At 42.1% G+C, this 27,323-nt stretch overlaps 2 protein-coding genes across 3 annotated transcripts in view; both read left to right on the forward strand.

Moving 5' to 3' along the window:
• Window positions 1-22: 22 nt before the first annotated feature.
• The window catches only part of LOC104992214 (chromosome unknown open reading frame, human C12orf4), a 38,973-nt gene continuing 11,672 nt past the window's right edge, over window positions 23-27,323 (forward strand). Inside the window, exons 1-9 of one of the 2 annotated variants that reach the window (XM_010844991.1) lie at window positions 23-371; window positions 2,581-2,779; window positions 4,598-4,743; window positions 8,127-8,308; window positions 12,399-12,507; window positions 12,594-12,715; window positions 22,543-22,649; window positions 23,459-23,656; window positions 24,492-24,620. In XM_010844991.1, the coding sequence (XP_010843293.1) occupies window positions 2,602-2,779; window positions 4,598-4,743; window positions 8,127-8,308; window positions 12,399-12,507; window positions 12,594-12,715; window positions 22,543-22,649; window positions 23,459-23,656; window positions 24,492-24,620 (1,171 nt within the window). In that variant the 5' untranslated portion in view covers window positions 23-371; window positions 2,581-2,601. The remainder of the gene's footprint in view (window positions 372-2,580; window positions 2,780-4,597; window positions 4,744-8,126; window positions 8,309-12,398; window positions 12,508-12,593; window positions 12,716-22,542; window positions 22,650-23,458; window positions 23,657-24,491; window positions 24,621-27,323) is intronic. The other variant, XM_010844992.1, reaches the window with a different exon arrangement.
• Window positions 14,557-18,332, forward strand: LOC104992213 (testis-specific Y-encoded-like protein 1). The gene is given in 3 exon segments (XM_010844990.1): window positions 14,557-15,453; window positions 15,456-17,184; window positions 17,313-18,332. Coding segments are annotated over 2 exon segments (1,293 nt in total). The 5' UTR covers window positions 14,557-15,116; the 3' UTR covers window positions 16,412-17,184; window positions 17,313-18,332.

Raw genomic sequence — 27,323 nt, forward strand, 5'->3', positions numbered from 1 at the left:
TGCGCAGTTAGTTCACGCCTTCCCCAAGCACCACCCTTCCGCATCCGGTCCGCCCGAACTGAGATTGTGTTTCGCCGCTTCACTTTCGTCATGAGAGTTTACTCTGCGCCGTCTCCAAAATGCACAATAATAGTATAAATACATCTTCCGACAGTTTTTAAATGATTAAAAATAGGTAGGATGGAACAAGGGAACATTTAGACCGAGGAATTTTTCACGAGGTGCCAGGAAAGAGGAAAATAATTGGAAGAATCAGCCGTAGCGGATCTTCCGGCTGTAAAAACAAGGCAGCAGTCAGCTGATGGGCCCAGCGCCAAGGCCGATGGTCAGGACCCGTACTGCCAACAGCTGGGAACTCGGAACAAGAGGAGGTGAGCTCGCGACCGGAGCGAGGAAGCTTCCTCGGGCTGGAACCCTCGAGTCGGGGGGCTGTTCCCTCACTCGGCTGAGACTTCTCGGCCCGACAGTCTGCCCTCCCTTCGCTGACTCACTCAAGCCTCCGAACCTCCTCCATTCTGTTGGCTGAATGAGTTCGGTCCAGCTCCCCTCTTCCAATCCCATTGTTGTGTGGAAATCTTCCTTGATTTCAGCACTGGGGAGTGTCCAGGTGCCTCAGTGGTAAAAGAATCCGCCTGCCAACGCAGGAGACCCCGGATTGATCCCTGTGGGGGGAGGATCTCCTGGAGGAGGAAACGGCAACCCACCCCAGTATTCTTGCCTGGAGAATCCCATGGACAGAGGAGCCGGCCGGTTACCGTCCCTGGGGTTGCAAAGAGTGAAGCACGACTGAGCACACCCATGCACGCAGGCAGTAATAACAAACCAGAGAGAGATAACCAAAGTATCAATTTTTTGAGGCACAATTCTAAAGAGTGAATCAACTGAAACCAGAGCTAGTGCTTTTTGTTTGCCTAGAATATTGACTCTAAACAAAATGAGACCATGCGCCCACATTTAATTAATTTTCAGTTCCCTGCAAAATGTTCCTTGACTGCCTCTGTCTGCCTCATGTGTACTTAGCAGCCTTTGGTTTTTTTAAAAAACTGATATGTTCTTATATAAAAGCTTCTTTCTTTCTTTATTATTTTTACCAGCTTCCATTTACTGGTCATATTATGTTTACCAGATGCTTCGTATTTATTATTTGATTAAACATGAAGACAGTCCGACAAGTTAAAAGGCTTCCTGGGGCATATCTAATCTGAGACAAGCCAAGGAAAGAAGAGCAGTAAGCGTGCTCTAGGCAAAGGAAAAACATTCAGAAAGATTGGAAGTGGAAAGAGAGGTGTGGTATTGAAAGAGGTTCACTATGACTGAAAATAAAGTTTGTCAGTTTGTGTGTTGGAGAGGAGGGGGGTTCAGCTCCCCAAAGAAGAGTCTGGAGGTATAAGCAGGGGTGAGAAACTGTTAAAGAATTTGTATTGTATCCTAAAAGCAATGGAATATCGTAGAAGGATTTTAAGCAGATAATCAGCATGACCAGATATGCACTTGAAAAAGATTACTCTGACTTCAGTGCAGAGAATAGTGTGAAAGCTGATTTGATGGGGGAATGCCTAGGAACAGGACTCCTGTTTGGGGGCTAATAAGGAAATCTTCAATTGATGTGTTCTTTCTGACCAGATTTCTTCTTTCCCAGTAGTTGTCTGCTTTGCTTTATGGTCTATCCTGTACATTTTATGTATATTTTCTCCCCATATAGAAATCTTTCCAGCACCACCTCCCTTCCCTCCACCCCTCAATCAGATCTTACGCCCACAGTCTCTAGGGTCTTCAAGATGCCTCGATCCCTGATCTGTTTCTTTGACTTTATATTCACCAACTATTTCATGAACTGTATCTGGCTACCGTGCATCTCTTCCAAAGAATCCTCTCTGTTCTTCTCTACATGATCCTTACCGATTCGTGAGAACTCCGCCTAGGGATCTTGGCTTCCCAGGTGCTTCAGTGGTAAAGAACCCACCTGCAGTACAGGAGATGCCAGTTCGATCCCTGGGTCAGGAAGATCCCTTGCAGGAGGGATTGGCAACCCACTCCAATATTCTTGCCGGGAAAATGGACAGAGAGAGGAGCGTGGTGGACTATAGTCCATGGGGTTGCAAAGAATCAGACATGACTAAGAGACTGAGCCACCCTGCCTAGGAATGCTAAATGGGCAGTTTTTTTCATGTATGAAGTTGAAGAGAGACTTTTCATTTAAAAAGAAGCACTTTGTTTTCATCATGAAAACATCCCTACTTTTATGAAGGGATAAAAGTAGGAAAAAAGAATAATCAGCTGAGTGTCACACAAATAAAATCTCTGAGTAGGGAGCCATCTTAAAAGTGGCTTTTTGTGACTCCATGGACTGTAACCCACCAGGCTCCTCTGTCAGTGGGATTCTCCAGGCAAGAATATTGGAGTGGGTTGCCATTTCTTTCTCCAGGGGAATCTTCCTGACCCAGAATTGAACCTGGGTCTCCTGCGTTGCAGGCAGATTCTCTACCATCTGAGCTATAGGGAAGTCCAGAAGTGGCTTAGCAATAAGGAAACATTGTAAGTTTTTTTGCACTTATAACCGGCTGAATTTTTTGTTGTTAGTTTTCTAGAATCCTGCTAAAGATGAAAAAAAACAGAGAAAGATTCTGCAACCGAGAGAGGGAATTTGTGTATAAATTCAAAGTTGGAAGTCAGTGCTTTGAACTGAGGGTACCCCTCAGATTTCCTGTTCAGGAGAATGCCAGTCATTTACATGGACGTCTCATGCTGCTGCACAACTTACCATGCTTTATAGAAAAAGGTGAGGACTGATTTTTGGAAAATACCACTTTGTTATTTTCTTTTGGTCTCCGTCATTAGAAGTTTCGTGTTAGCATAAACCTGAGAGGCACGGGAAACAACCACAAAATGTGAAGCTTTCAGGAATAAAAAGGTTTCCCAGATCTTTCTTCTATTGAATTTTCTAACCTCTTCATGTAGCTAGATGGATTCATAAGGCATGTTGGCTGTCATTGGTTATGTGCTCAATGTTTTGCTCTTTTAACAATCTGGTCCTCAGTTTCTGAGATGTCATGGAAGAGAAGGCGGTACCTATCTTTCAATAATCTTTGCTCACCTAAATTAGTTCCATAGAGTCATCTGTATTATGCCATTTTAAAAGGTCTACATTCTGTCTACAGAGAAGGGAAAATGTTTTACTTAAGAATATGTTGGATCATAGAAGGTCAGAGATACAAGGGAATGTGGAAACTTTCTAGCATAATCTCATCATACAAATAAGGAAACTGGTGCCTAGAAAGGTTAAATAATTTGCCCAAGGCAGTAGTTCTCAAAAATTGTTCCGCAAGCAGCCTCACTTGGGAACCTGTTTGAAGTGTGTATTCTTGGGCTCCACTGCATTCACTTTGAATCAGAAACTCTAGGACTGGGATGCAGCATCTATTCCAGTGAGCCCCCCAGGGAGCTCTGATGCATCCTAACAACTGAGACTCTCTGGTCCAGAGTTACAGACGTTGTGTCAGAACCAAGACCAGAGCACAGGTATCCTGGTTTCTGTCTCACTGCTCTTTAATCTATCTTTTTTTTTTTTTTTAAGCAGCAAGTATGTATTATCTTGCTACCATTACTATGGTTCAGGGATCCAAGTGCAACTTAGATGGGCGCCTCTGGCTCAGGATTTCTCATGGGACTCCAGCCAAACTGTCAGTCAGGACTCCAGAGTCTCATCTGAAGGCTTTACTAGCACAAGATCATCTCCCAGGTCACTTGTGAGGCTGTTCTCAGGCCTTATGGGGCCTCTTTATAGGGTCACCTCCGCACCTGCAGCTGGTCTCCCCCAGGGCCAGCAACCTGAAAGAGGGAGGGAGCAAGGAAGTGCCCAAGATGAAAGCCATGGTCTTCTCATCCTCAAAGCAGTCTTTAGTGTGTCTGAAGTTGGAATTGTAGATCATCTGAAATAAATCAGTTTTAATATGCTGATCACTCAAGTTCTATTTCAGGTTCAAAGAATGTATCAATATATGGCCTTCCCACGTAGCTTAGTGGGTAAAGAATCTGCCTGCAAGGCAGGAAACACAAGAGATGCAGGTTCAATCCCTGGGTCAGGAAGATTCCCTGGAGAAGGGCATGGCAACCCACCCCAGCATTCTTGCCTGGAGAATCCCATGGACAGAGGAGCCTGGCGGGCTACATTCCGTGGGGTCACCAAGAGTTCAACACAACTGAAGCAACTGAGCACACACACACACAACAATAATATCCTTGAAAGTTATATAGGAAGCTCATTTAAATACAGAAAGCTTCATACCCTCCCTCTGTAGAAGGTCTTTATGTGCTTTTCTCTAGTCGGTTTCAGATGAGGACTTCAGAAATTAATGTTTTTAATTAGTATCAGGGTTATATTACATAAGAGTTAAGAATTTTGACCATTCAGTAACCTGTGGTTGTAAAGAAAAATAAGTGTGAGATTAGTTGAATGATCCTCTAAGCTGAATTTATCGTAGTTAGACATGCTCTTAAGGGTATAAGCTTGACAGGAGTGTCACACTGGAATGCTTAGCCAGGTAAAATGTTCCCAATTTATGTCTGCCAATGGTGGTATTTGTTATCGATATTACAGACTTAAAAGAAGCTCTGAGCCAGTATATCGAAGAAGAATCCCTCAGAGATTATGACAGAGAGGCCGAAGCTGCCCTGGAAGCTGTGAAGTCAGGTGAAGTTGACCTCCATCAGCTGGCAAGCACATGGGCCAAAGCCTATGCAGAGGTACAAAAATAGATAAGACCCTAAATTTCAGGGATGTTCTGGACTCTGATGTGTTTGTTTGGGTTTTTTTCTTACAGTTTTATTGAGATGTTGGGAATGTAGTTGGCATATGACACTGCATGAGTTTAAGGTGTACAGCATGATGATTTGACATACACACATCAGGGAATGGTTATCACAACAAATTTACTGAACATCCGTCATCTCATACAGACACAGAGTTAAAGAAATAGAAAGTAAAATGTTTCCTCCTGTGCTGAGGATTTGTTCTCTCACCTTTCATGTGTGCCATACAGCAGTGTTCGTTATATGTATCACATCGCACACAACATGCCTAGTACTTACTATAACTGGAAGCTTGTGTCTTTTGACTGCCTTCGTCCCATTTCCGCTTCCTCCATGCCCAGCCTGAAGTAACACAGATCTGATGGCTTTTTCTGTGTGTGTGTTTGTTTCTGAAGCAGAATGACGAGGGTGTGTAAATGGCCAGGGTAACACTGGAGCAGCTGTAGAACCTCTGTGCTCTGTGTACAGAGAGTTACTCCGTAGTACGCACCCTGTGTCAGCGCTTGTGTGCGTCCTTCTTGGTACCGAGGTGAGCACACAGGACGCAGTGCTTCCTGTAATGTTCCTGTGAAATGAGACGCTGCTTTTGTGTTTCTACCCAGCATAGGGTGGCCAGAGTTAGTCATTAAAAATACAGCCACCCATTTAACTTAGAATTTCAGGGACTTCCCTGGTGGTCCAGTGGTTAAGAATCTGTGCTTCCAGTGCAGGGGCTTGTGGGTTTGATCCCTGGTTGGGGAAGTGAGATCCCACATGCTGTGTGGTGTGGCCCTAAATAAATAAATAAACTAGAATTTCAGATAAACAATGAATTTTTTCATATGAGTATATCCCACATATACATGGAGCATGCTTATGTTAAAAAATTATTCATTGCTCAATGGAGTAGCCCAGGGTAGACTGAGAAGAGAAGACACCTAGACAGAATCTTGACTAGATCCTTTATTGTAATTGTCTGTTGACCTACCTGGCTTATCTGAATATCCACCTGGAAACGTCTGCCTTCTTCTCTTTTATTAACTAGTAACCAGCACAGAGAGCTTCCTCAGTGGCTCAGTGGTAAAGCATCCACCTGCCAATGCAGGGGACATGGGTTCAATCCCTGGGCCAGGAAGATGCCCTGGAGAAGGAAATGGCAATCCACTCCAGTATTCTTGCCTGGAGAATCCCATGGACAGAGGAGACTGGCGGGCCACAGTCCATGGGGTCGCAAAAGAGTTGGCCACAACTTAGCAAGTAAACAACAATACATCCAGCCACAAGCTTGCAAATAACAGGATTTGGTCTGGACTTCTGTGATTTTTCTGCTGCGGCTCCCCAGAGCCTGACTGCAGGTGGAGCTAGAGGAATACGATGTGGTTTTGTTAGGTGGGCAAAGAGGATGTGGGCAAGACAGTGATTGACTGTAAGCTTTATCAGGAAGAAAGGGCAGTGAGAGAGAGCCAACAGCTCAGATAGTGGAGATTGTGAAGCAGAGGTCCTGGTGAGGCTACAGAACCAGTTGCCTCGGAGCTGCTGAACGAGAAGTTTCAGTTGGAGTTTGTAATCAGTGACTGAGTGTTTGAATTTTAGTGGCTGAGCTGTTCCCAGGGAGGATATGGAATGAGTGTCAGGCAAAGGGGAGAACTTATTAAAAATACAGCGTTGAGGGACACTGGAAGGCAGGGCCTTAGTGAATCATCCACCAGGACATCCAAGTGGCCCAGGCTGGTCTCAGGATGTGGGACAGGGAGGAAGTGTGTAAACTCGGTGCCAGAGTTCTAGTTGACTGACGGTGAGTAAGAATTCTGTTGGGTGCATCTCGTGTAGTAAGATGCTTCTCCCTATTCACAAGTCTCACTCCAGCCTGAGTTGTAAACTGAGGCTTGCCAGTTACATAATGAGCTGATCTGACCTTGTGGGGCTACTGAATGTCTGGTGTTATGTATGGCCAAGCAGGTCCCTCGGATTTGACCTTGGCTCCTTCTTACACAACTTCAGCCCAAGCCCAGAGTGAATTTGGAACAGAGCCTAAGTCACATAGACTGATTATAATTCCTAGAGGGATGCTGGGTCTAGGGATACATAGAAGTTATCAGAGCGTGGTCCGGGTTTGCAGAGTTGCGGGGCAGATGAAATCCACCGTCTACATTCGGCTGATTCTCTTAATAAGTCTCCCCTCCTGACCTAGAGTTGATCCAAGTATAAGTGAAAGGGAACAAGGGGAAGAGTTTACCTGATTGTCCCGGTTCAGAATACCTGTTTCCATGATTTATCCGTTTGTTGTATGTAAGGGGCATTATTATTTTGAGTCCTATCATAGATTCCCATTTGGGGTATTTTCGTTGGTAAGAAAAGGGAAGAATTTAGATTGTTCTCTTTTACAGGTGTCTAGTTGCAAAGATCAAAAATAGAAAAAATGTTGAAATCTTTGTGTAATTTCCTCTTTGCCGTTGTATCGTATGACCTTTGGCGGGGGACTTCGGAGCATGTCAGTTTTCCGCCGCTGTAGGGCGCTGTGTGCGTCAGATGTGTTGTCATGGCACGCGTCTGGGGCCAGGCATCTGTCTCCCCAGACGTGCTTGTGTGTGCACTCAGGGTGTCTCTTTGCTGCTTCTGTGTGTTTCCGGGTTTTTTGTTTGTTTGCTTCTCAGTGTTTATGCAGTCCCTTTATCATTTTGATAACTACTGTTTTCATACATTTAATTGAGGGGACTTACATTTTATGAAGAAAACAATACCTGAGTTCAAAGTAAGAAAGTTTTGCCTGTATATCTTGATGTAAAATCCTATGAATGAATTGGGTTATCAAGGGCAGTGTTATTACATAGGTAAGCTCATTCTCTAAATATATAGCCTACAAAACCTTTTTTATTAATATATTTTTAATAATGAAAAGCTTTTTTTCTGATGATACAATTACTATATGCAAGTTATTCTCTCACGTGGCACATTAGAATACAAAGTAAGGTACTTAAAAATCCCGCTCTGCTACAAACAGCCCCTTCAAATGTGTTTGTATGTTTTATGGAAATGAGAGCTTACTTATCACCCTTTCTTTTTTTATTTTGAATTATGGACACTTCTATCCCTTGCTTCACATTAACACCTTCCCCTTATCCCTGCCTCCAGGTAACCCACATTGACAACTGAGTTCACTTCTTTCCGTATTTTTTGTGTATGCTCAGATAATCCTATGTAACCTATAAACACATAAATAGAGGGCCTTTCTGTCCTTTGATGTACCGAAATGGAATCATAGTATACTCACTTCTCTAGCAGTGTGTTAACCAAGAGCACTGCATCAGGATTTAAGAATGTCTGGTCCCATCTCGCAGACCACACTAGAGCATGCGAGGCCCGAGGAGCCCAGCTGGGATGAAGACTTCGCGGATGTGTACCATGACCTCATCCATTCTCCAGCCTCTGAAACTCTCCTAAACTTGGAACACAACTACTTCGTCAGTATCTCTGAACTCATTGGCGAAAGAGACGTGGAGCTGAAAAAGTTACGGGAGAGGTACTTCCTAGTTCTTGCATTACCGTAGTTAAATGTTACATCATCAAATAATGACAGGCTATAGAACAGCGTGTTCTCTTTTTTTTTTTAAATAAAACTGAAAAATAGAATAGAAAATCATCTTCAACATTAGAAAGTGATTTTCTTGTGTGTTTCGATCTCTCATTTCACCTGGGCAGGTAAGGTTCTCCTAGTTTATAGAACTCCTCAAGGGATTTACCTAAACGAATTATGATGGCTCTATCTACTCTTAGTTCTGATGGAGGAAGAACTTATCTCTTCTGAAGGTCAGCTTTGTTCCAGGCCCTGTGCAAAGTGCTTTGGATGCTGTCTTCATTCAGGCCACTATATTAAAAAAAACAACAACAACAACACAGACTGGATGGCTTAAACAGCAGAAATTGATCTCCTACAGTCTGGAGGCTGAGTTGTCCAAGGTCACGGTGCCAGCAGACTCAGTGTCTGGTGAGGACCCACCGCCTGGCTTGTAGCCAGTGCCTTCCTGACATTGCTTCCTTAGCCTTTCCTCCATGCACGCTCCTGGCATGTTGCTATAGACAGAGAACAGTAGCACCCCTTCTTCCAGACTAATTCCATCATGAGGATGCCAACCTCTGGAGCTTACCTCAACCTGATTGCCTGCCAAAGGCCCCACCTCCACATAACATCACAGTGAAGGTTAGGGTTTCAACATTTGTACTCTGGGGGGCCACGAACATGCAGTCCTTAACAGATGCCCTGTCTCATTTGATCCACAACCCTACTGTTACTGCCCCAGTTTACTGAGGCAGAAATGGATTTCCTCTAGTTCTTTATTTCATATCCAATAATATTGTCCACAGACTTCCCAGGTGGCTCTGAGTAAAGAATCTGCCTGCAATGCAGGAGACTCAGGAGATGTCGGATTGATCCCTGGGTCGGGAAGATCCCCTAGTGGAGGACATGGCAACCCACTCCAGTATTCATTCTTGCCTGGAGAACCCCATGGACAGAGGACCCTGGTGGCCTACAGTCCATTGGGTCGCAAAGAGTCAGACACAACTGAAGCAACTAAGCATGCACACATGGAATACTGTGAACATACTTGAAAATAAGCGTGAAATACAGATTAGAGTTTTTAAAATATGGTGCTCGTCACCCAACACTAATTACCTTCTGTTGAACTTCATTTGTTTGATTTTTTTCCCCACTGGGGCTTCAGATAATACAATCTTCCTCTCATTCTGAATCTGTTCTCAGGTCTTAGGTTTTCTGGGCCTACACTCGTTCTACGTGTTTCACTTCAGTTCAGTTCAGTCGCTCAGTCGTGTCCGACTCTTTGTGACCCTGTGAATCGCAGCACGCCAGGCCTCCCTGTCCATCACCAACTCCCGAAGTTTACTCAAACTCATGTCCATCAAGTTGGTGATGCCATCCAGCCATCTCATCCTCTGTCATCCCCTTCTCCTGCCCACAATCCCTTCCAGCATCAGACTCTTTTCCAATGAGTCAACTCTTCACATGAGGTGGCCAAAGTATTGGAGTTTCAGCTTTAGCGTCAGTCCTTCCAATGAACACCCAGGACTGATCTCCTTTAGAATAGACTGGTTGGATCTCCTTGCAGTCCAAGGGACTCTCAAGAGTCTTCTCCAACCTGTTTAGGGATATTAAAAAATGCACAGCTCGGCATCTGTGGTTCACGTCAGTGGCTGTCGCTCGCTCCTGCTTTCAGTCAGCAGCTGAGTTGCTCTGAGCTGTGGTTCTCTTTGCTGCCTGCTCACTCCACCTCCCAGAAAATTTCATCTCTGGCCATCACTGTTCTATAATTGTTCTTTTTTCTAAGTTGGAAGAAGGTTCTTATTCCACTTAACCTTTCAGTTTTTTTGGAAACTGCATTAAGTTACTAATTATCAGCATTTACTGGTACTTTATATATATATTTTTCTGTTACAGGATAGTTTTTCAATAGGGATTTGTTTTGGTTTATGTTATTTTTTGAAATGTCCTTTGGCCAGACTTCTTGACGGGGCTTTGTTTGCCCACCCCCAAACATACAGATAATAATGGAATGCATTTGGGGCTTCCCTGGTTGTCCAGTGGTTGAAACTTCACCTTCAAATGCAGGGGGTGCAGGTTGGATCCCTGGTTGGGGAACTAAGATCTCACATGCCTCATGGCCAAAAAAACAAAACATAAAACACATAACTATTGTAACAAGTTCAATAAAGACTTTAAAAATGTTTGCAAACATTTATTTTAAGAACAGTTTCATAGTTTTTCACGTGTCCAAACTGTCAGCTTAAATAAAAATAAACCATGTTCTCTTCAAGGCAGGTAATATTTTTTGCAAAGTTGAATCGTATAACTAATAGTAAGTTGGAATTCATTAGTGGAAGTTCACCCAAAATTTTGGTGTTTAATTCATTTATCTAATTGTGAGTAGAAGTGACGCATTTTCTCATCTCTCCTTTCATTTTAATCCCATTTTACATCTTTAAAAGAATTTGTCTCAATACAACATCAACACAGTTACAATGATCTTTTTTCTTAAATGTCTTCAAGATAACGTACAGGTTGTCAGAATCATCATGACAGACATCCTGAGCCACTACATAGTATTTCATATAATAAATTTTTCTTTCATCTTAACCGTAGACATAAATGTTATATCATTAACTGTACTTGCACTTCTAACACATTTAGGGTGAAATAAATGTTCCTGAAGTTTTATTTGTTGAATTGTTATTTATTAGTTTTCTTTTTCCTGAATGAAAATTTCCCTCTTTTTAGCAAACCAGATTCAAGATAGTTCTTTGAAACTTTAAAGTGGCAGTGATACTTTTTATCCACTAGAGGGAACATGTGTAATGTAAAATATTAATATATTGTATCAAAGTTTGTAATTATAAATGCTTAGCAGTTATTTCTGTTTTAATAAAAATCTTACTTGCAAGCATTATCTTCACCTGACCTCTAGTAATTATTAAAAATTAGTGAGGTCACCTGCATTATCATTAAGTGGGAATTAAGTAGTACTGAATATTTGATACCAGAAGGTTTACATTGAGATGTATAAAAATATAACATACGAATGAGTTTCATTTATGATATACATTTAAGTATGTTAATCAGTTCTTAGAAGTAAGTACAGTTTCTCTTTTAAGAGCAATTTACGTCAACTGACTAAAATGATAGTGAAGTCCTTTAGTTCATGTCTGTTTCACTGCTTCCAAGTTTGTTTGAAATGTGTTTTAGAACAAACTTGATTAATACATTTTTATTAGAGATGTTTTAATCAACTTATTTATTAAAATATAACCTACATATAAAAAGGCAATAAACTGTAGGTATACAGTTCAGTAAGCTTTCACTAAGTAAGCACACCAGTGTGCTCCTCTCCCAGATGAAGAAGGAGGTGATCTCCAGCCTGCAGAAGGCTCCCTCCTACCCATCCAGCAGTTCCCACCTGTTTCCTCCGTAAATAACCACTGTCTGAACTTGTAGCACCGTTAGTTTTTCTCATGGGGAAATACCATTTTTAATTTCCACACATTGTTTATTTGGATAAATTAAGACTAAAATGTATCTTCAGAATGTGTTTCACATTCCTCTAGAAACAGAACGCTGTGACTTAATACCAGTTTGATTCTTAGAACCTAACTGGCAGCTTCTGATTATAACGTGTGATTCGAAGGTTGAAGTCACTTTAACTCACATTCAGAGGAATAAAAAATGTACTTTGAGCTGAATTGCGGAGTATCTTCTTTGTGAAAATCTGCAAGTGAAAAAGGCTCTGGACTTTTCAATATTAGTTATGGAAATTGAACTATCTCCTGGATTCTGAATGTTCTCCTTTATGTACTAAATTTAGATTCCCATTTAACTACACACGTGATGTTATGTATACTATACGATGTTAGCATCATTGTTTCCACCTGTCCATTGCCAGGGCTTCAGACTGCTTTCCAGACAGTACTGTTGCAATTCCTGGGCACCTTCCTATAAGAAGAAAATGTTCTTTGCGCTTCATAGCAGTTATTCCATGAATCTGAAGTGGTTCTGCACCTTTAAAATGTGATGACTGTATTCAGTCTACTTATTTATGTTTCAGACAAGGTATTGAAATGGAAAAAGTGATGCAGGAGTTGGGAAAGTCACTGACAGACCAAGATGTGAACACCCTAGCTGCTCAGCATTTCGAATCCCAGCAGGTAATTGAGGTATATATAATGACTTTCAGAGTGCCTTTGTTTATTTTTGTGAAGAAAAAAAAAAATTAACTAGTTGGTATACTGTCTCTTTTTAGGACTTAGAAAATAAGTGGTCCAATGAATTAAAACAATCGACTGCCATTCAAAAACAAGAGTATCAGGAATGGGTAATTAAACTTCATCAAGACCTAAAAAATCCCAACAACAGCTCCCTCAGGTATTAATCAGGTATCACTTTTATGAGATAAAAAGTTGTTATCAGTAACAGTTTGTATTTATTGTGAAATTGGACCTTTTTAGTTGTAGATATTTTTATGTCACCAATGAAAATTCAAGATAACTATATGCTTTTTTTTAACACCTTTCATTTTGTAGACTTTATGTGGATTATGTGGGGCAGGATGTTTTACAAAGGTGATTCTCCACCTAGAACTTAGCTTTATAAATCTTGTGGGTATGTATACCTAAATACCTTGACTACTGTCTCCTGTGTTTTTTAAATTGGTTTCCTTTCAATGCAGTACACAGTGGTTGAATGCATCTTAAATGCCAAGCACTCTTTAAGCAGAAAAACAAGAACTGCCTGTGGGGAGCTTATATTCTATAGAGACTGGCCTGTAAATAGTACTGTACACAATGATATGTGCAGTAATAGAAGCACGTACAGGGTACAAAACGAAGAAGAAGACTTTCTATAATTCATAATTTGTGTGGTCCCTTATGGGCTAAATGCACTGTGTTTCTTATATTGCCTGTTATTTCCTGGCTGTGTACTCACCTTTGAGAATTTCTTTCTTTTTTCAAAGCTTAAAGTATATTCTATTGGAGATATACTTAGTACAGTATAATAATCCTGTTTTCAGGATTTTCTAGTGTGTGCTGTAAACATTTAGATATAGCATTTTATTTATATAATGTCCTTCTCCCTTACTTATTTTGCCTTGAAGGTAAAAAACCATGTCTATTTTTTCTGCTCTTGTAATCCCCAGATCTCTGTCAAGTGTCTAGCTCTTGAGCAGTTCCGTTCAGTTCCGTTCTGTTGCTCAGTCGTGTCCGACTCTTTGCAACCCCATGGACTGCAGCATGCCAGGCCTCCCTGTCCATCACCAACTCCCAGAGTATCCAAACTTATGTCCATTGAGTCAGTGATGCCATCCAACCATCTCATCCTCTGTCGTCCCCTTCTCCCCCAGCCCCTTAATCTTTCCCAGCATCAGGGTCTTTTCAGATGAGTCAGCACTTTGCTTCAGGTGGCCAAAGTATTGGAATTTCAGTTTCAACAGCAGTCCTTCCAATGTACACCCAGGAATGATCTCCTTAGGATGGACTGATTTGATCTCCTTGCTGTCCAAGGGACTCTCAAGAGTCTTCTCCAACATAACAGTTCAAAAGCATCAATTCTTGGCACTCAGCTTTCTTTACAGTCCAACTCTCACATCCATACATGACTACTGGAAAAACCATAGCCTTGACTAGATGGACCTTTGTTGGCAAAGTAATCTCTCTGCTTTTTAATAGGCTGTCTAGGTTGGTCATAACTTTCCTTCCAAGGCGTAAACGTCTTTTAATTTCATGGCTGCAGTCACCATCTGCAGTGATTTTGGAGCCCCAAAAAATAAAGTCTCTCACTCTTTCCACTATTTCCCCATCTATTTGCCATGAAGTGATGGGACCGGATGCCATGATCTTCGTTTTCTGAATGTTGAGCTTTAAGCCAACTTTTTCACTGTCCACTCATCAAGAGGCTTTTGAGTTCCTCTTCACTTTCTGCCATAAGGGTGGTGTCACCTGCATATCTGAGGTTATTGATATTTCTCCCAGCAATCTTGATTCCAGCTTGTGTTTCTTCCAGTCTAGCGTTTCTCGTGATGTACTCTGCATATAAATTAAATAAGCAGGGTGACAATATACAGCCTTGATGAACTCCTTTTCCTATTTGGAACCAGTCTGTTGTTCCATGTCCAGTTCTAACTGTTGCTTCCTGACCTGCATACAAATTTCTCAAGAGGCAGATCAGGTGGTCTAGTATTCCCATCTCTTGAAGAATTTTCCACAGTTTATTGTGACCCACACAGTCAAAGGCTTTGGCATAGTCCCTGTTGATACAGGCATGTAAAGAAATACTTATGGGATGGGTGTATAGACAGGCTTATGAGTCTTATCATTAAACTGTTTACCTGATGCTATCTATTATCACCTCCTATTATCATCTTTCATTTGTGGTGTTGTTTTCCCCAAGACAATACCTTAGAAACATTTAAACAATTTTTTATAATTAGAAATGGGATAACCCCCTGGACACCAACATGTATATACTCTTCATTTCAAATGAAAAAAGTGCTAAACTCAGTACAAAAAGAGATATCGGGGACAGGCTGGGAACATCCTGTCCCATATAGACAATATGCCATAAGGTCCAGTGGTGTTTCTCAGACTGCTGCTTGTAGTCTGCCAGGAACCAAGGTAGATCCTTTGCTTTCCAACTGAACTTTAAAAATAATAATAGAGAAATAATAGAGAGATTAGAGAGTGAGTGGTACGAGCGACCAGTTTTCGTCGAGCGCGGCTTCTGAGAGGAAAACAGACGTTGGCCTTCGGTTTATCTGAGTGCTGCTGACATGAGCAGCCCAGACGGGGGCGAGAGGACCCCTCTCCTTGAAACCCACAGCCTCGCCACATCCGACTGTGCCGCCGGAGCTCCGGACCCTTCCCGGTGCCTGAAAACAGAGGCGTCACAGGTGATGGCAGAGACGGGTGAGGGGTATTTCGAGGCCGTCACGCTCCCACCACCCCAGCTTCCAGAGGAGGAAGACGCACCCCCAGCTGCTCCCCCAGATCCAGGCTGTGCCAGTACATTCCAGATCCGAGCAGGCGGGGACGGCGGTTACGTAGCGCCCGAAGTGAGGCTAGAGCCGGCTCCACCTACGGAGGGTCTGGAAATGGCGTCTGGGTCCCTGGCACGGACGACAGCCTGGGAAATGGCCGTCAGCCCGGAGAGCCGCTGGGCTTGAGTCAGGAGAAGCCGCTAGAAACTTGTGGCGCGGAGAAGTTGGGGTCTGACTTGATGGCGGAGGCGAAAGCTGAGGAAGTGAAGACTGAAGACGGCCCCGTCTTCTCGGTCGCAGTGGATGAGGAGGTGGTGGGGAAGGAAGGAGCGAAGGAGGAGGAAGCAATGGAGCAGGGAATGGAGGTGGAGGAGAGGCCAGTCGGTGAAGAAATAGAAATTGTGGAGAACAGAGTGGTGGAGGAGGCGGGGCACCGGCCTCTGCGTATGGATCTCCACATGAACCCGCTGGAGGCAATCCAGCTGGAACTGGACACTGTGAACGCTCAGGCTGACCGGGCCTTTCAACAACTAGAGCATAAATTCGGGTGGATGCGTCGACACTACCTGGAGCGGAGGAACTACATCATTCAGAATATCCCGGGCTTCTGGGTCACTGCCTTTCGGAACCACCCCCAGTTGTCTCCCATGATTAGAGGCCAAGATGCAGAGATGTTAAGATACATAACTAATTTGGAGGTGAAGGAGCTCAGACACCCGCGAACAGGCTGCAAGTTCAAGTTCTTCTTTCGGAGAAACCCGTATTTTCGAAACCAGCTGATTGTCAAAGAATACGAGGTCAGAGCCTCTGGCCGAGTAGTGTCTCTTTCCACTCCAATCATATGGCGCCGGGGCCATGAACCCCAGTCCTTCATTCGCAGGAACCAAGAGGTCGTGTGCAGTTTCTTCACCTGGTTTTCAGACCACAGCCTTCCAGAGTCTGACAGGATTGCTGAAATTATCAAAGAGGACCTGTGGCCAGATCCACTGCAATACTACCTGCTGCGTGAAGGAGTCCGTAGAGCCAGACGTCGCCCAGTAAGGGAGCCCGTGGAAATCCCCAGGCCCTTCGGGTTCCAGTCTGGTTAAACTTTGCCATTGGGAAGGTTTCTGTACAAGGTCCCTTTTCGCCTCTTAATGGACCTGTGTTTGGGCAACAGATACGGATATGTCTTCTAACCACCCCTCTCAACCCCACTTTTTTCTCTGACATTTCTGGAGCCTTTTTTCTCTGGACATTCATTTCTCTCAGCCTCAGGATTGAGACAGTCATGGCCATGCTCCTTCACTTGCACATGGCCTTCGTGCTTTCCTGCATTGATATCACATGCTGCATGGCCCGTGACTCATACCACTCCTGAGTAAGCTTGTGATGCTGTAAACTGCATAGTCTTTATCTGCACTCCTTGGACCCTGTTAGTTCCCAGAGCCTCCGGTTTGCCTCTTGTACCTGGAGGTATTTGTCCAGGAGGCCATTCTACCCATCCGTCTCCACAGCACAGGCATATGCCCTGTAGATAACCAGGCATTAATGATATCAAGGGAGAACTGCAGTGGGCCACTGGGCCTGTGTGATTTATGTGACTCCATTGCTCTTCTTGCACCTCTGGTCACCTACTATCGCTGCCTGCTACCGGCTGTTCCCTTGACTGCTATCTACTGGATGGACATCTTCTAGAACTTTGTCAGCCCCACTCTGGTTTCTGGTAAACAATCTCCAGGTTTCCTGCCAGCACTCAAAAGACCCTTCTATTTTTCCCAAAAGACTTATCCTCTGTTCCTCATCCTCCGCTCCCATCATGCAGAACCCTAATAACTGTCAGGCAAGTGGTTGAGGTGACAAGTTAGACTTCTCATGGCACGTTGGCCTAAAGATGGTGTCCATTCAAAGTACCAGGCTTTTTCAGTCTCTAGTGAATCACCCAAAAGCTGGGTACCTCTTTGTGCCTCCTTTTTTCATCCTGAGCATAATTAAGCGCCAGAGTGGCAGTACACCTTCTCCGTTGTCTCTCTCCTGTCTTAAATGTTAGCTCATAAGCGTGTGCAAATCAGGTCTTTTAATTTGGCTCTCCATTATTTCAAGGAACAGGCTGTCTTGTCTAATAGATTGCCAGAGCTCTTATATTCTTCTGCTCTCTTCTGCATCCTCCACCCACTTTAGCAACATCTAGAGGATTTAAAGGGAGACAGATTTAGATGAAATGAAAAGTACTATCTAGGCCATAATTGATGGAAGAAGATATTGTGATGGGTGCCCAAAACAGGAGAAACTGAACAGACTACAGATAGGCAAAAATGAGCCAGGTTAAAATTGGGCCTTAAATTAAGATGGAGAGTCTTCAAGGAGGTTCTTTGTCTGTCAGTGGTGATGGGAGAAGAGGTTCTTTTCCCAGGATTAACACGTGAGAATTGAAGGGGGTTAGAATGTTAAGTACATTACCTAAAAAAGAGTTTTGTAAAAAAGGCAACTGAGTGCTTTCACTTGTTTTCGTTTGACTTAATTTATAAGGAGGGTTAGTACTGCATGCTTTATTTCACTAGTATTTAGTAAAATCGTGTTATTTTCCTTCTTTCTGTTTACTGGGAAAATTGAGCTATACAGGCTTTATTTTGCTTTCAGTTGAGAACATTTGGAAAAATGTGCTGTATCTCTGTATGATATAAACACCTAAATGAATATCGTAGTGAATTTCAGCTTGTTTCTGTTAATAATTAAACTGTATGCTTAGAAATATAATCTGTGTAACTTGTTCTTTTCATATTCTTAATACTTTGGAAATTGTTGTCTTCATGAAAAAGTAGCCTACTAAAAATATGTGGCTTAATTGTCTGTCTTGATAATTTGCCTGGTTAACAGCTTAGTAATTCATGTGTCTTTTCCTAAATAGCATAAATACTTGTGAAGCTGCTCTGTCAAATTAAAAGTGTACCATTGATATATTTGTCTTTCTTTATACGCATGATGGTAAAATAAAAGCATGTTACTTGCTGGAAAAAAAAAAAGATAAAATTAATAGTAGAATGGAATGGAATGGAACAGATCTGAGTAGAGTAGACTAGGGGAAAAGACATCAGTGCATTACACATGTGTGTATTGAACAAAATGTAAAATATTAAGTATGTACTCTGTACTGTGGTCAAAAAGGCAGAAAATCACTGACCTAATGGAAGCTCAGAAAACCCCTTGCTACCAAAAATATCTCTTGATGCAGGAGACCCCGGTTTGCTGGAAACGGGATAGGCTACCCACTCCAGTATTCTTGGGCTTCCCTTGTGGCTCAGCTGGTAAAGAATCCACCTGCAGTGTGGGAGACCTGGGTTCAATCCTTGGGTTGGGAAGATCCCCTGGAGAAGGGAAAGGCTACGCACTAGTCCATGGGGTCGCAAAGAGTCGAACACGACTGAACGACTTTCACTTTCACTTGCTACTATAGTTTCAGAAATTCATTCTGTGTGATCAGTTCCATTGTATAAATATTGACCTTTCACTGCTGCTGCTTTAAAAAATCAAGTATTCCTAGGAAAGAGTATTTTTACTGTGACTTTGTTAGCTTGCTTTCCTTTTTGGTAGATTTCCTGGGGGAGCAGAAACCTGTTTTCAGCATAACTACATATGGAATTGTATGAAATTGACCAGTTTTTAAAATTCATTTATTTTTGCCTTTTTGTTTAAAATCAGGTCTATTAAAGGGTAAACAGTATAAAAGTCACTTGTTTTAGGTTTGCATTTTGATGAGTTTTGACAGACTTAGTCATGAAGTCATCCCTGCAGTCAAGACATAGCATTTCCTTTTTATCCATTTATATTAACCCCCCTTCTGCTTGCCGAGCTTGTGGTAACCTGATCTGATTTCTGTCCCTGTAATTTTTATTTTCTCATATAAATGGAATCAAACTGTATGCAGCAGTTTATGTCTTACTTTCTTCACTTAACATAACCCTTTTGAGACTCATTCATGTTGTTGCCATTATAAGTGGTTCTTCCCTTTTTGTTGCTCTGTTATTTTTTTGTTTATCTAATGGTGGACATTTGAAGTATTTCCAGATTTGGGCAATTATAAATGAAGTGACTGAAGCATTTACATACAGGTCTTTGTATAGTCATGAAAGTGAAAATGAAAGTCAGTCGCTCAGTTGTGTCCAGCCCTTTGCAAGCCCGTGGACTGTAGTCCACCAGGCTCCTCTGTCCATGGGATTCTCCAAGCAAGAACGAATACTGGAGTGGGTTGCCCTCCTCCAGGGGATCTTCCCGATCTGGGGATTGAACCCAGGTAACCCACATTGCAGGCAGAGTCTTTACCATCTGAGCCAACAGAGAAGCTGGAACATATGGATGGACGTATGTTTATAATATAATATGTGTAGACATATGTTTAAAATTCTCTTATGTAAATACCTAGGAGTGGGATTGCTGGGTAACACAGTAAATAGAATACATGGTGTGTTTAATCTTATAAGAAACTGCCCAACTGTTCTCCGAAGTGGTTGTGACAGTTTTGCATCCCCACCGCCCACGTATGAGGTTCCAGACGCTCCACACCCTTGTCAGCACTTGGTGGTGGTATTCAGCCATTCTGGTGGGTTTTGTAGCGGGGTCTCATTTTGTGTGTCTTTGCGTTCCCCTGGTGGCTACTAACGCTGAACATTTTTTCAGTTTTCAGATCAGCTATGGCTGATCTTCTAGCCATAGCTCTCCTTTATTATTTTTTTTCTTATTATTGAGTTGTAAAAGTTCTCTATGTATTCTGGTACAAATGTATAATCAGATATATGTTTTACAAATATGTTCTAGCACCTTGTGGCTTGTCTTTTCATTTTCTTATCAGTTTCTTTCAAAGAGCAGTGTCTTATCTAAAAACTCAAGATCACAAAGATTTTCTGCTACATTTTCTTCTAGAAATTTTATAGTTCAAACTTAAACATATAACTCAGGATCTAGTACTTCATATATATTATAATGAATATAAGTAAATATATCCACTATATATTAGAATGTAAGTAAATATATCCATTATGTATAAGACTTCCCTATAGCTCAAATGGTAAAGAATCTGCCTGTGAGGCAGGAGACCAGGGTTCAATCCCTGGGTTGGAAAGTTCCTCTGGAGAAGGGAATGGCAATCCACTCCAGTATTCTTGCCTGGAGAATTGCATGGATAGAGAAGCCTGGCGGGCTACAGTCTGTGGGGTCGCAAAGAGTCAGACACGACTGAGTGACTAACACTAACACGTATCCACTATAAAATGCAGACTGTTGTGTGTATTAGAAAAGAAGTAGTGTGTGGCTCAGATGCATCCAATTCTCCAGGCAAGAACACTGAAGTGGGTTGCCATTTCCTCCTCCAGGGGCCTGACCTAAGGATTGAACCTGGGTCTCTCATCTCCTGCATTGGTAGGTGGATTCTCTACCACTAAGCACCGCCTACATAAATAGTGCCTATGCCCAGAAATGGGCAGGCTGTTAAGGTGAAGGCCATGGAAATGCAGTTGGTGGTCGGGCTGTTTGGTTTCTGTTCTCCAGTCCGGTCCACCGCAGGCTTCACAGTCTACAGCGGCACGCTGCTGCCACTTGGTGTTGAGAGTGGGGCTTTGGTCTCTAGCCGGTCCTCTGCCACCCTGCCCCACCCTGAGCTGTCAGTAGCCTTTGAGGGCCTGCTCCTCAGCAGGAGGTCCCTGTGTGTGCTGCTGTTCTGCCCCCAGCAATAGACTGGCCTTGTTTGTTGTTCAGTGTCAGGCTCCTCGTTGAGGGTGAGAGACAGGTTCCGTGGTCCCGTGGTCTTGGGCACACCCTGCAGGTCTGGGCCGAGGGCACGGGGCAGCCTTAGCACATCTACCTGTGCCGCCCGGTGGCCTGTCTCTCCTCCTGCCCCACCTCCGGGCCTTTCCTGGAAGCACTTGGTGGAGGCCAGTGGGAAAGAGTTTGCAAGAGCACGTAACATCCATTGCTGTCCTAAATGCACATGCCACCCCATACTTTACCTTGAAGAACGTGTTAGCATTTTAGCTGATTTCTTCTCACCTTCTTATATACATTACAGCATTTCATGTCTACGGTGCTCTGCCAAAACTGAAAACCATGTGTCCTGTCTTCCCTGGGACAGGCATGCCACACTTCAGAATTTAATTTCTTGGTCACCTTGTTACCTCAGATCTCTGATGAGCTTCAGAACAGTTATGGCCATATAGATTACCCCGGCTTTTCTTGTTACTAGAACAGGAACAACTTTCTTTGGTGGCTTCCTGAATCCTAAAATGATATTTAATTTGTGTAAATCTGTATGAATTTGGGGGTTGAAACTGGCTATATTTACTAATGAAGTCCATCAGTGACACAAATAAGACTGTTTGGATTTATCGAAAAAATCTAGTCAGGGGAATAGATGACTATTACAGATTTGAATCATCTTCAGCTCACCGTAATAAGTGAATTGAGCAGTTGTACAGTTCTGATGCCTCCACGGAAACATTTTCAGGAAGTGCAAGGGCTAGAGCTAAGAGAAGTCTTTTAATGTGAGACTCTTGGCAGTGAAAAAATAGGAAATGGTTTTTAAAAAAAGGATATGAATATGTCAAAATGAACTTTCTTCTTTTTTCTTTCTTTTATTTGACTTTTTTGTTTTTAATTTTCATTTCTCTCACTTCACTTTTTCTCTAGTTTCACTGATGCCACCTGATATAAGGATATATTAATGTTTTTAATGTCATTTTAAACATTTTAAGGTAATGTTAGTCACTATTTAGTCATGCCCTAGGCTACTAAGAAATATTACACAGTGGCATAGGAGTTGATATTGTAATGACTAAAAATAACCAAAGAAATGGAAGAATAAGTGGGAATTATATAAGTTGTAAGTGCTTGTGTTCCTTGCCCCATGGATAAAGGATAAATTTAGGAATAAATTAAGTGGTACTTTCAGCAATTAGTTTCATTACCTGGTGGCTCAGATGGTAAAGACGCTGCCTGCAATGCGAGCACCCGGGTTTGATCCCTGGGTTGGGAAGATCTCCTGGAGTAGGAAATGACAACCCACTTTAGTATTCTTGCCTGGAGAATCCCATGAACAGAGAAGCCTCGTGGGCTACAGTCCATGGGGTCGCAAAGAGTCAGACAGGACTGAGTGACCTTCACTTTCATTTCACTATAAAGCTTTCTTTCTTATAGGAAAATTTCTTGACAGGCATACCAAAAAAAAGCATATCAATAATTTTCTCAATTGCAGCGAAGAAATTAAAGTTCAGCCAAATCAGTTCAGAGAATCCGCTGAAGCAAATGGAAGGGTTTATGAGGAACAGAGAAAGTTAGAAGAAAGTTTTACCATCCACTTAGGTAAGTGTGTTAATTTTTTACAGTGACCACTTTGTAACTGGTGAAACTTTTTTAATGTTTTTAAGAGAAAAGTCCTTAGCATATAAGTAAAATATGTCCCGGTTCTTTTTAAAATGAAAGTCTTCCTTGATGGCTCAGACAGTAAAGAATCCACTTTCAATGCAGAAGATCTGGGTTTGATCTCTGGGTTGGGAGGATCCCCTGGAGAAGGAAATGGCAACCCATTCCAGTGTTCTTGCCTGGGAAATCCATGGACAGAGAAGCCTGGTAGGCTATAGTCCATGGGGTCGAAGAGTCAAGACACAACTGAGTGACTTCCACTTCACATTTAAAATGAAAAATTAGGTTCTGCTCCAAGAAGGCCTATGTTTATTGGCTATAAGTTTTCTATTTTAGCTCATCTATTTTTTTTTTCAAATGCAAAGGTGAAATATTAATAGTTATTAAAATAGAACACAGGCTTCCTCGGTGGCTCAGTGGTAAAGACCCACCTGCCAATGCAGGAGATACAAGTTCAATCCCTAGGTCAGGAAGATCCCCTGGAGGAGGAAATGGCAACCCACTCCAGTATTATTGCCTGGAGAATCACCATGGATGCAGAGGAGCCCGGTGGGCTACAGTCCATAGGGTTGCAAAGTATTGGGCACGACTAAGCGAGTGAACAGCAGCAAAATAGAAAATTGAAAAGCCCATCTTAAAGTATTCGTAGCACAGATTTACTAGGATTCCTGCCACAGAGATTTGCCTCCTGCTCTGCTGGCTTTCTGCAGCTGTCTAAGTATCTTTCTGGGCCTGCTGCCTTCCCCCAGGGGCCCAGCTGAAGACCATGCATAACCTGAGGTTGCTGAGAGCAGACATGCTGGACTTCTGCAAGCACAAGAGGAACCACCGAAGCGGCGTGAAGCTCCACCGACTGCAGACGGCGTTGTCGCTTTACTCCACGTCCCTTTGTGGCCTGGTGTTGCTGGTCGATAATCGAATTAATTCCTACAGTGGTATTAAAAGAGGTAAGTTAACGTTGTGCGTAGTTACGCCCTCAAAGTTCTCCATTTAATGCCATTTGAAAGAGAAAGCAGTGAGAGGAAAAGAACTGAAAAAAGCTTGAGCCACCCCAGTATTCAGGTGGTCCAAACAGCACACAGACCCAGACATAGTTGTGTAGGATTTGTTTCATACTTTAGCACCCATGGGGCGCTTTAGGATATTTCATTTTTCTTAAAATCCTATCATAGATAATACTTTAAAGGATCCTTTTTCGTGGTATCACAAAAAGAATAATCAAGACATAAATACATTTTTCAGTTTAGAAGCAGATCCTGACTGAATTTTAGTTCATCCATTTGTCATGTTTTTTCTCTATATTTTTAAATAGTCTATTTCTTAAAAATGCTAGGTTGAATTCTGCCTTCCCTCCTAGTACAATTCATTTTTTCTGATGATTTTTTAAGAGTTTGACATAGAAAGTGCATTGAAATGTAGAACTACTTTTAAGATGCTCGAATATTTTATTTTCTATTGTAAGTGTAAGAACCTATTTTTTTTTAGCACTTTTGGGAACTAGATTATGATCAAAGTGTCTACTATTTAAAGAAGGTTTGGACTTTTATTAAAATTTCCTTGCCTATTAATTATGTATTCTTTTGAGCCATCGAGAGAGTGAGTTTCTGATCAGAACCAAATTGTTGTCCCTTAACTTACTAAGACATAATCATAGAGAGGACAAGTATGAGCTGCCGTCCTTGGGAATACTGTTTTCCATTTCTGATGGATCTCTCTGTAAGTAAACACTAAAGATCTGATACTTCACCTTTGCAAGTTTGTTAACTATGTTGGGTCCCCTAGATTTCGCCACGGTTTGCCAAGAATGCACTGACTTTCATTTCCCCCGGATTGAAGAGCAGCTGGAGGTTGTCCAGCAGGTTGTACTTTATGCAAGAACCCAGCGCAGGAGCAAGTTGAAAGAATCTCATGGTCAGTGAAACTCAGATTTTAAAAAATTTCACTTTGAGGATGTTCTGTCTCTAAGCACTCTCTTAGCATCCTGGCCACCTGAAATAGAGAAAGTTGTGGGAAGGAAGAAATTAAGAACAAATTTCAGAGTCTTTAGAAGCTTGAATTCTGTTCTTAATTTTCTTTTCTGCCTGATTTTGTTCAAGATCCTTAGAAAAACTGTTTTAAAATTTTGATTCTGTAGTTGTACTTGAAGTAGGCACTCAGTGGAAAGTTGGGATCCTTTGCTTCAAGTTCTGTATCTCTACAATGGATATAATTAGAACTGTAAAGGACATTGAAATCATAGGGTAAACAGCCCGAAATATACACTTCTTATATGTTCCATCTTTGATCCACTTAGGTAGCATGAAGTCAGTTACAAGAACTGGTTTTGGTTGTTCTTTTTAAAAATTACTATGTTTAGAACTATATCCTGCTTTTCCTATTTTTATCCACAATCTAAACATCCTTATAGGAAATTTACTGGAAGATGGTTTAAAAGCTATGGGAAAAGTTCATGGTGTCTCTCTTCAGTAATTTTTAATTACGTGTAAGAAGACCTTTGGGAAGACAGGGGAGACATAGAAGAAGATACTCTAGCTCAAGTTACAGAGTGATTCTGCTATCTGTAATTGAAAAATGAAAGTTTAGAAAGGAATCTCTCCAAAAAGTAAATTGGTGCCATAAGTTTGTTTAGTTAGGAGCTAAATATATAAGGGTAATATTCATTCAAGAATATACATGAGGTCTGTTTTTCTTATTTTTCTGATATTTCATAGTATATCACAAGCTTAAAATTACAATACATGCTCTTATACGACTCAAGTACATACCCAGTGTTTTATTATTTCTTATAGAAACTTGATGTCTTGCCCAAGAAATAAAATATGGCACGTTTTTAATAGTTGGTCAGACCTTTAAATCTGCTTCCGGTGCTTTGGTTGTCTGCCTTGTTTGTTTTGCAGCTGCAGTGTTTCAGAGAAACCCTTAGAGTTTTCTGGTGCTTTGGGTTCACAGGTTTTGTTTTTTATAGTAAACAGAGACACTGCTATACCTTTGCTTGGTGACTTTATTCTCTCTCCCATGTATGTTGAAGAATTCCTCCTGTTCTCCTGGTGATAGAAGGCAGTTCTCTAGAATCGACTTGATTAGCATTCATAATAGTGTCTATGTTTATTCAGTAGACTTAAAAAAACATTTTTTTAATTGTAATCGTTGCTGAAATAGGTAAAGATAGCCTTGTATGTGCTAAATCGCTTCAGTCGTGTCTGACTCTTTGTGACCCCCTGGACTATAGCCTGTCAGGCTCCTCTGTGGGGTTCTCCAGGCAGGCATACTGGAGTGGGTTGCCATGCCGTCTTTCAGGGGATCTTCCCAATCCAGAGATCGAAACCGTGTCTTCTATGTCTCCTGCATTGGGAGGGGTTCTTTACCACTAGTATCACCTCAAGATTCACAATTCAGACTGTACAAAAGAGCATACGGTGAGAGACTCTGTGGCTCTGTCCATCAGCCATCCAGTTTCCTGCTCCTGGGGCAGCCAGTGCCATGTCTCGTGTACCTTCCAGACATGCGTTTATGAATGTGTGTGTGAGCACATGTCTGTGTGTATTTACAGATTTTCCTGCTTCATGCAAATGGCAGCTTTCTCTGCACACTCTTTTGTCTTCTGCTTTTTTTTCCACTGAATAGTTTATCTTGGGCAGCCTTCCACATCTGTACAGACAGAGCATCCTTAGAGCCTGTTACTGCTGGATAGGGTCCACTGCAGGATATCCCCTTAATGATCACGTCCCTGTTAATGGGCATTTCATCTGTTCCAGAGTTTTTTCTTCTAAGTAATAATGCATGAATAATCTTACACATATATCATCTTGCATGAGTGAGCATATCTCTGAAATAGAGTCCTAAAAAGACATTCCTGAGCTAAAGGGCAAAGGCAGTTGTACTTCTGATAATGTTAGCAGTTACTCTGCGCCGCAACCCACCAGTTTGTATTTCCACTATAGGTAATGGTGGCTTTGCTCTGGCAATGCGTGTCACTCACAACAGACCCCGGCTGAGTCTCGAAAATCAGCCTGGAAGCGCACCCCAACAAGGACCTTCGGGCAAATTCCAGTCCGTCCTCTTATTCTTCTGCCAACCCCTGCCCCCATCTCATTCAAAGTGGCACGGATGTGATCGGAGACATCCAGCTATTGTTCTCTGTAGTGACTAAAAGCATGAAGACGGAGATCACAACAGTTAGGAGAAGGCAGAGGGTGCTGAGTATATTTATGAGAGGTTAGAAAGTGTGTGGGGACGGAAAGTTTTTAAACCACATACGGTTAGGGCACCGTGTGTACATCATGGTAGTATTTTGTTCTTGTTCGGGCAGCTATTTTGTGGTTTAAGTGAGTCAGTGAAACAAGTAGGTTTATAAAAGACTCCTTTCTTAGAGAAGCCCGCATGTTGTTATAGAAGAGTTTTGCCAAAATGCTTTCCCCGTCTCTTCCTTTTCTGAGGCGTGCCCACGTTTGTTATGCACGTTTACATCCTGATACGGAAGTCTGTCTATCCTAAGACACTCCGTTATTTTTCTCACTGTGTTTTTATGTTTCTGTGGTTCATGATAAGCCAAAAGCAGTTTCATTTTTGTACATATTTTATACCCATTTTTGAAAATAACCATCTTCTTAGTGT

Source organism: Bison bison, unplaced genomic scaffold (assembly GCF_000754665.1).
Source record: "Bison bison bison isolate TAMUID 2011002044 unplaced genomic scaffold, Bison_UMD1.0 scf7180017864213, whole genome shotgun sequence".
In the NCBI taxonomy this organism is placed as follows: Eukaryota; Metazoa; Chordata; class Mammalia; order Artiodactyla; family Bovidae; genus Bison; species Bison bison.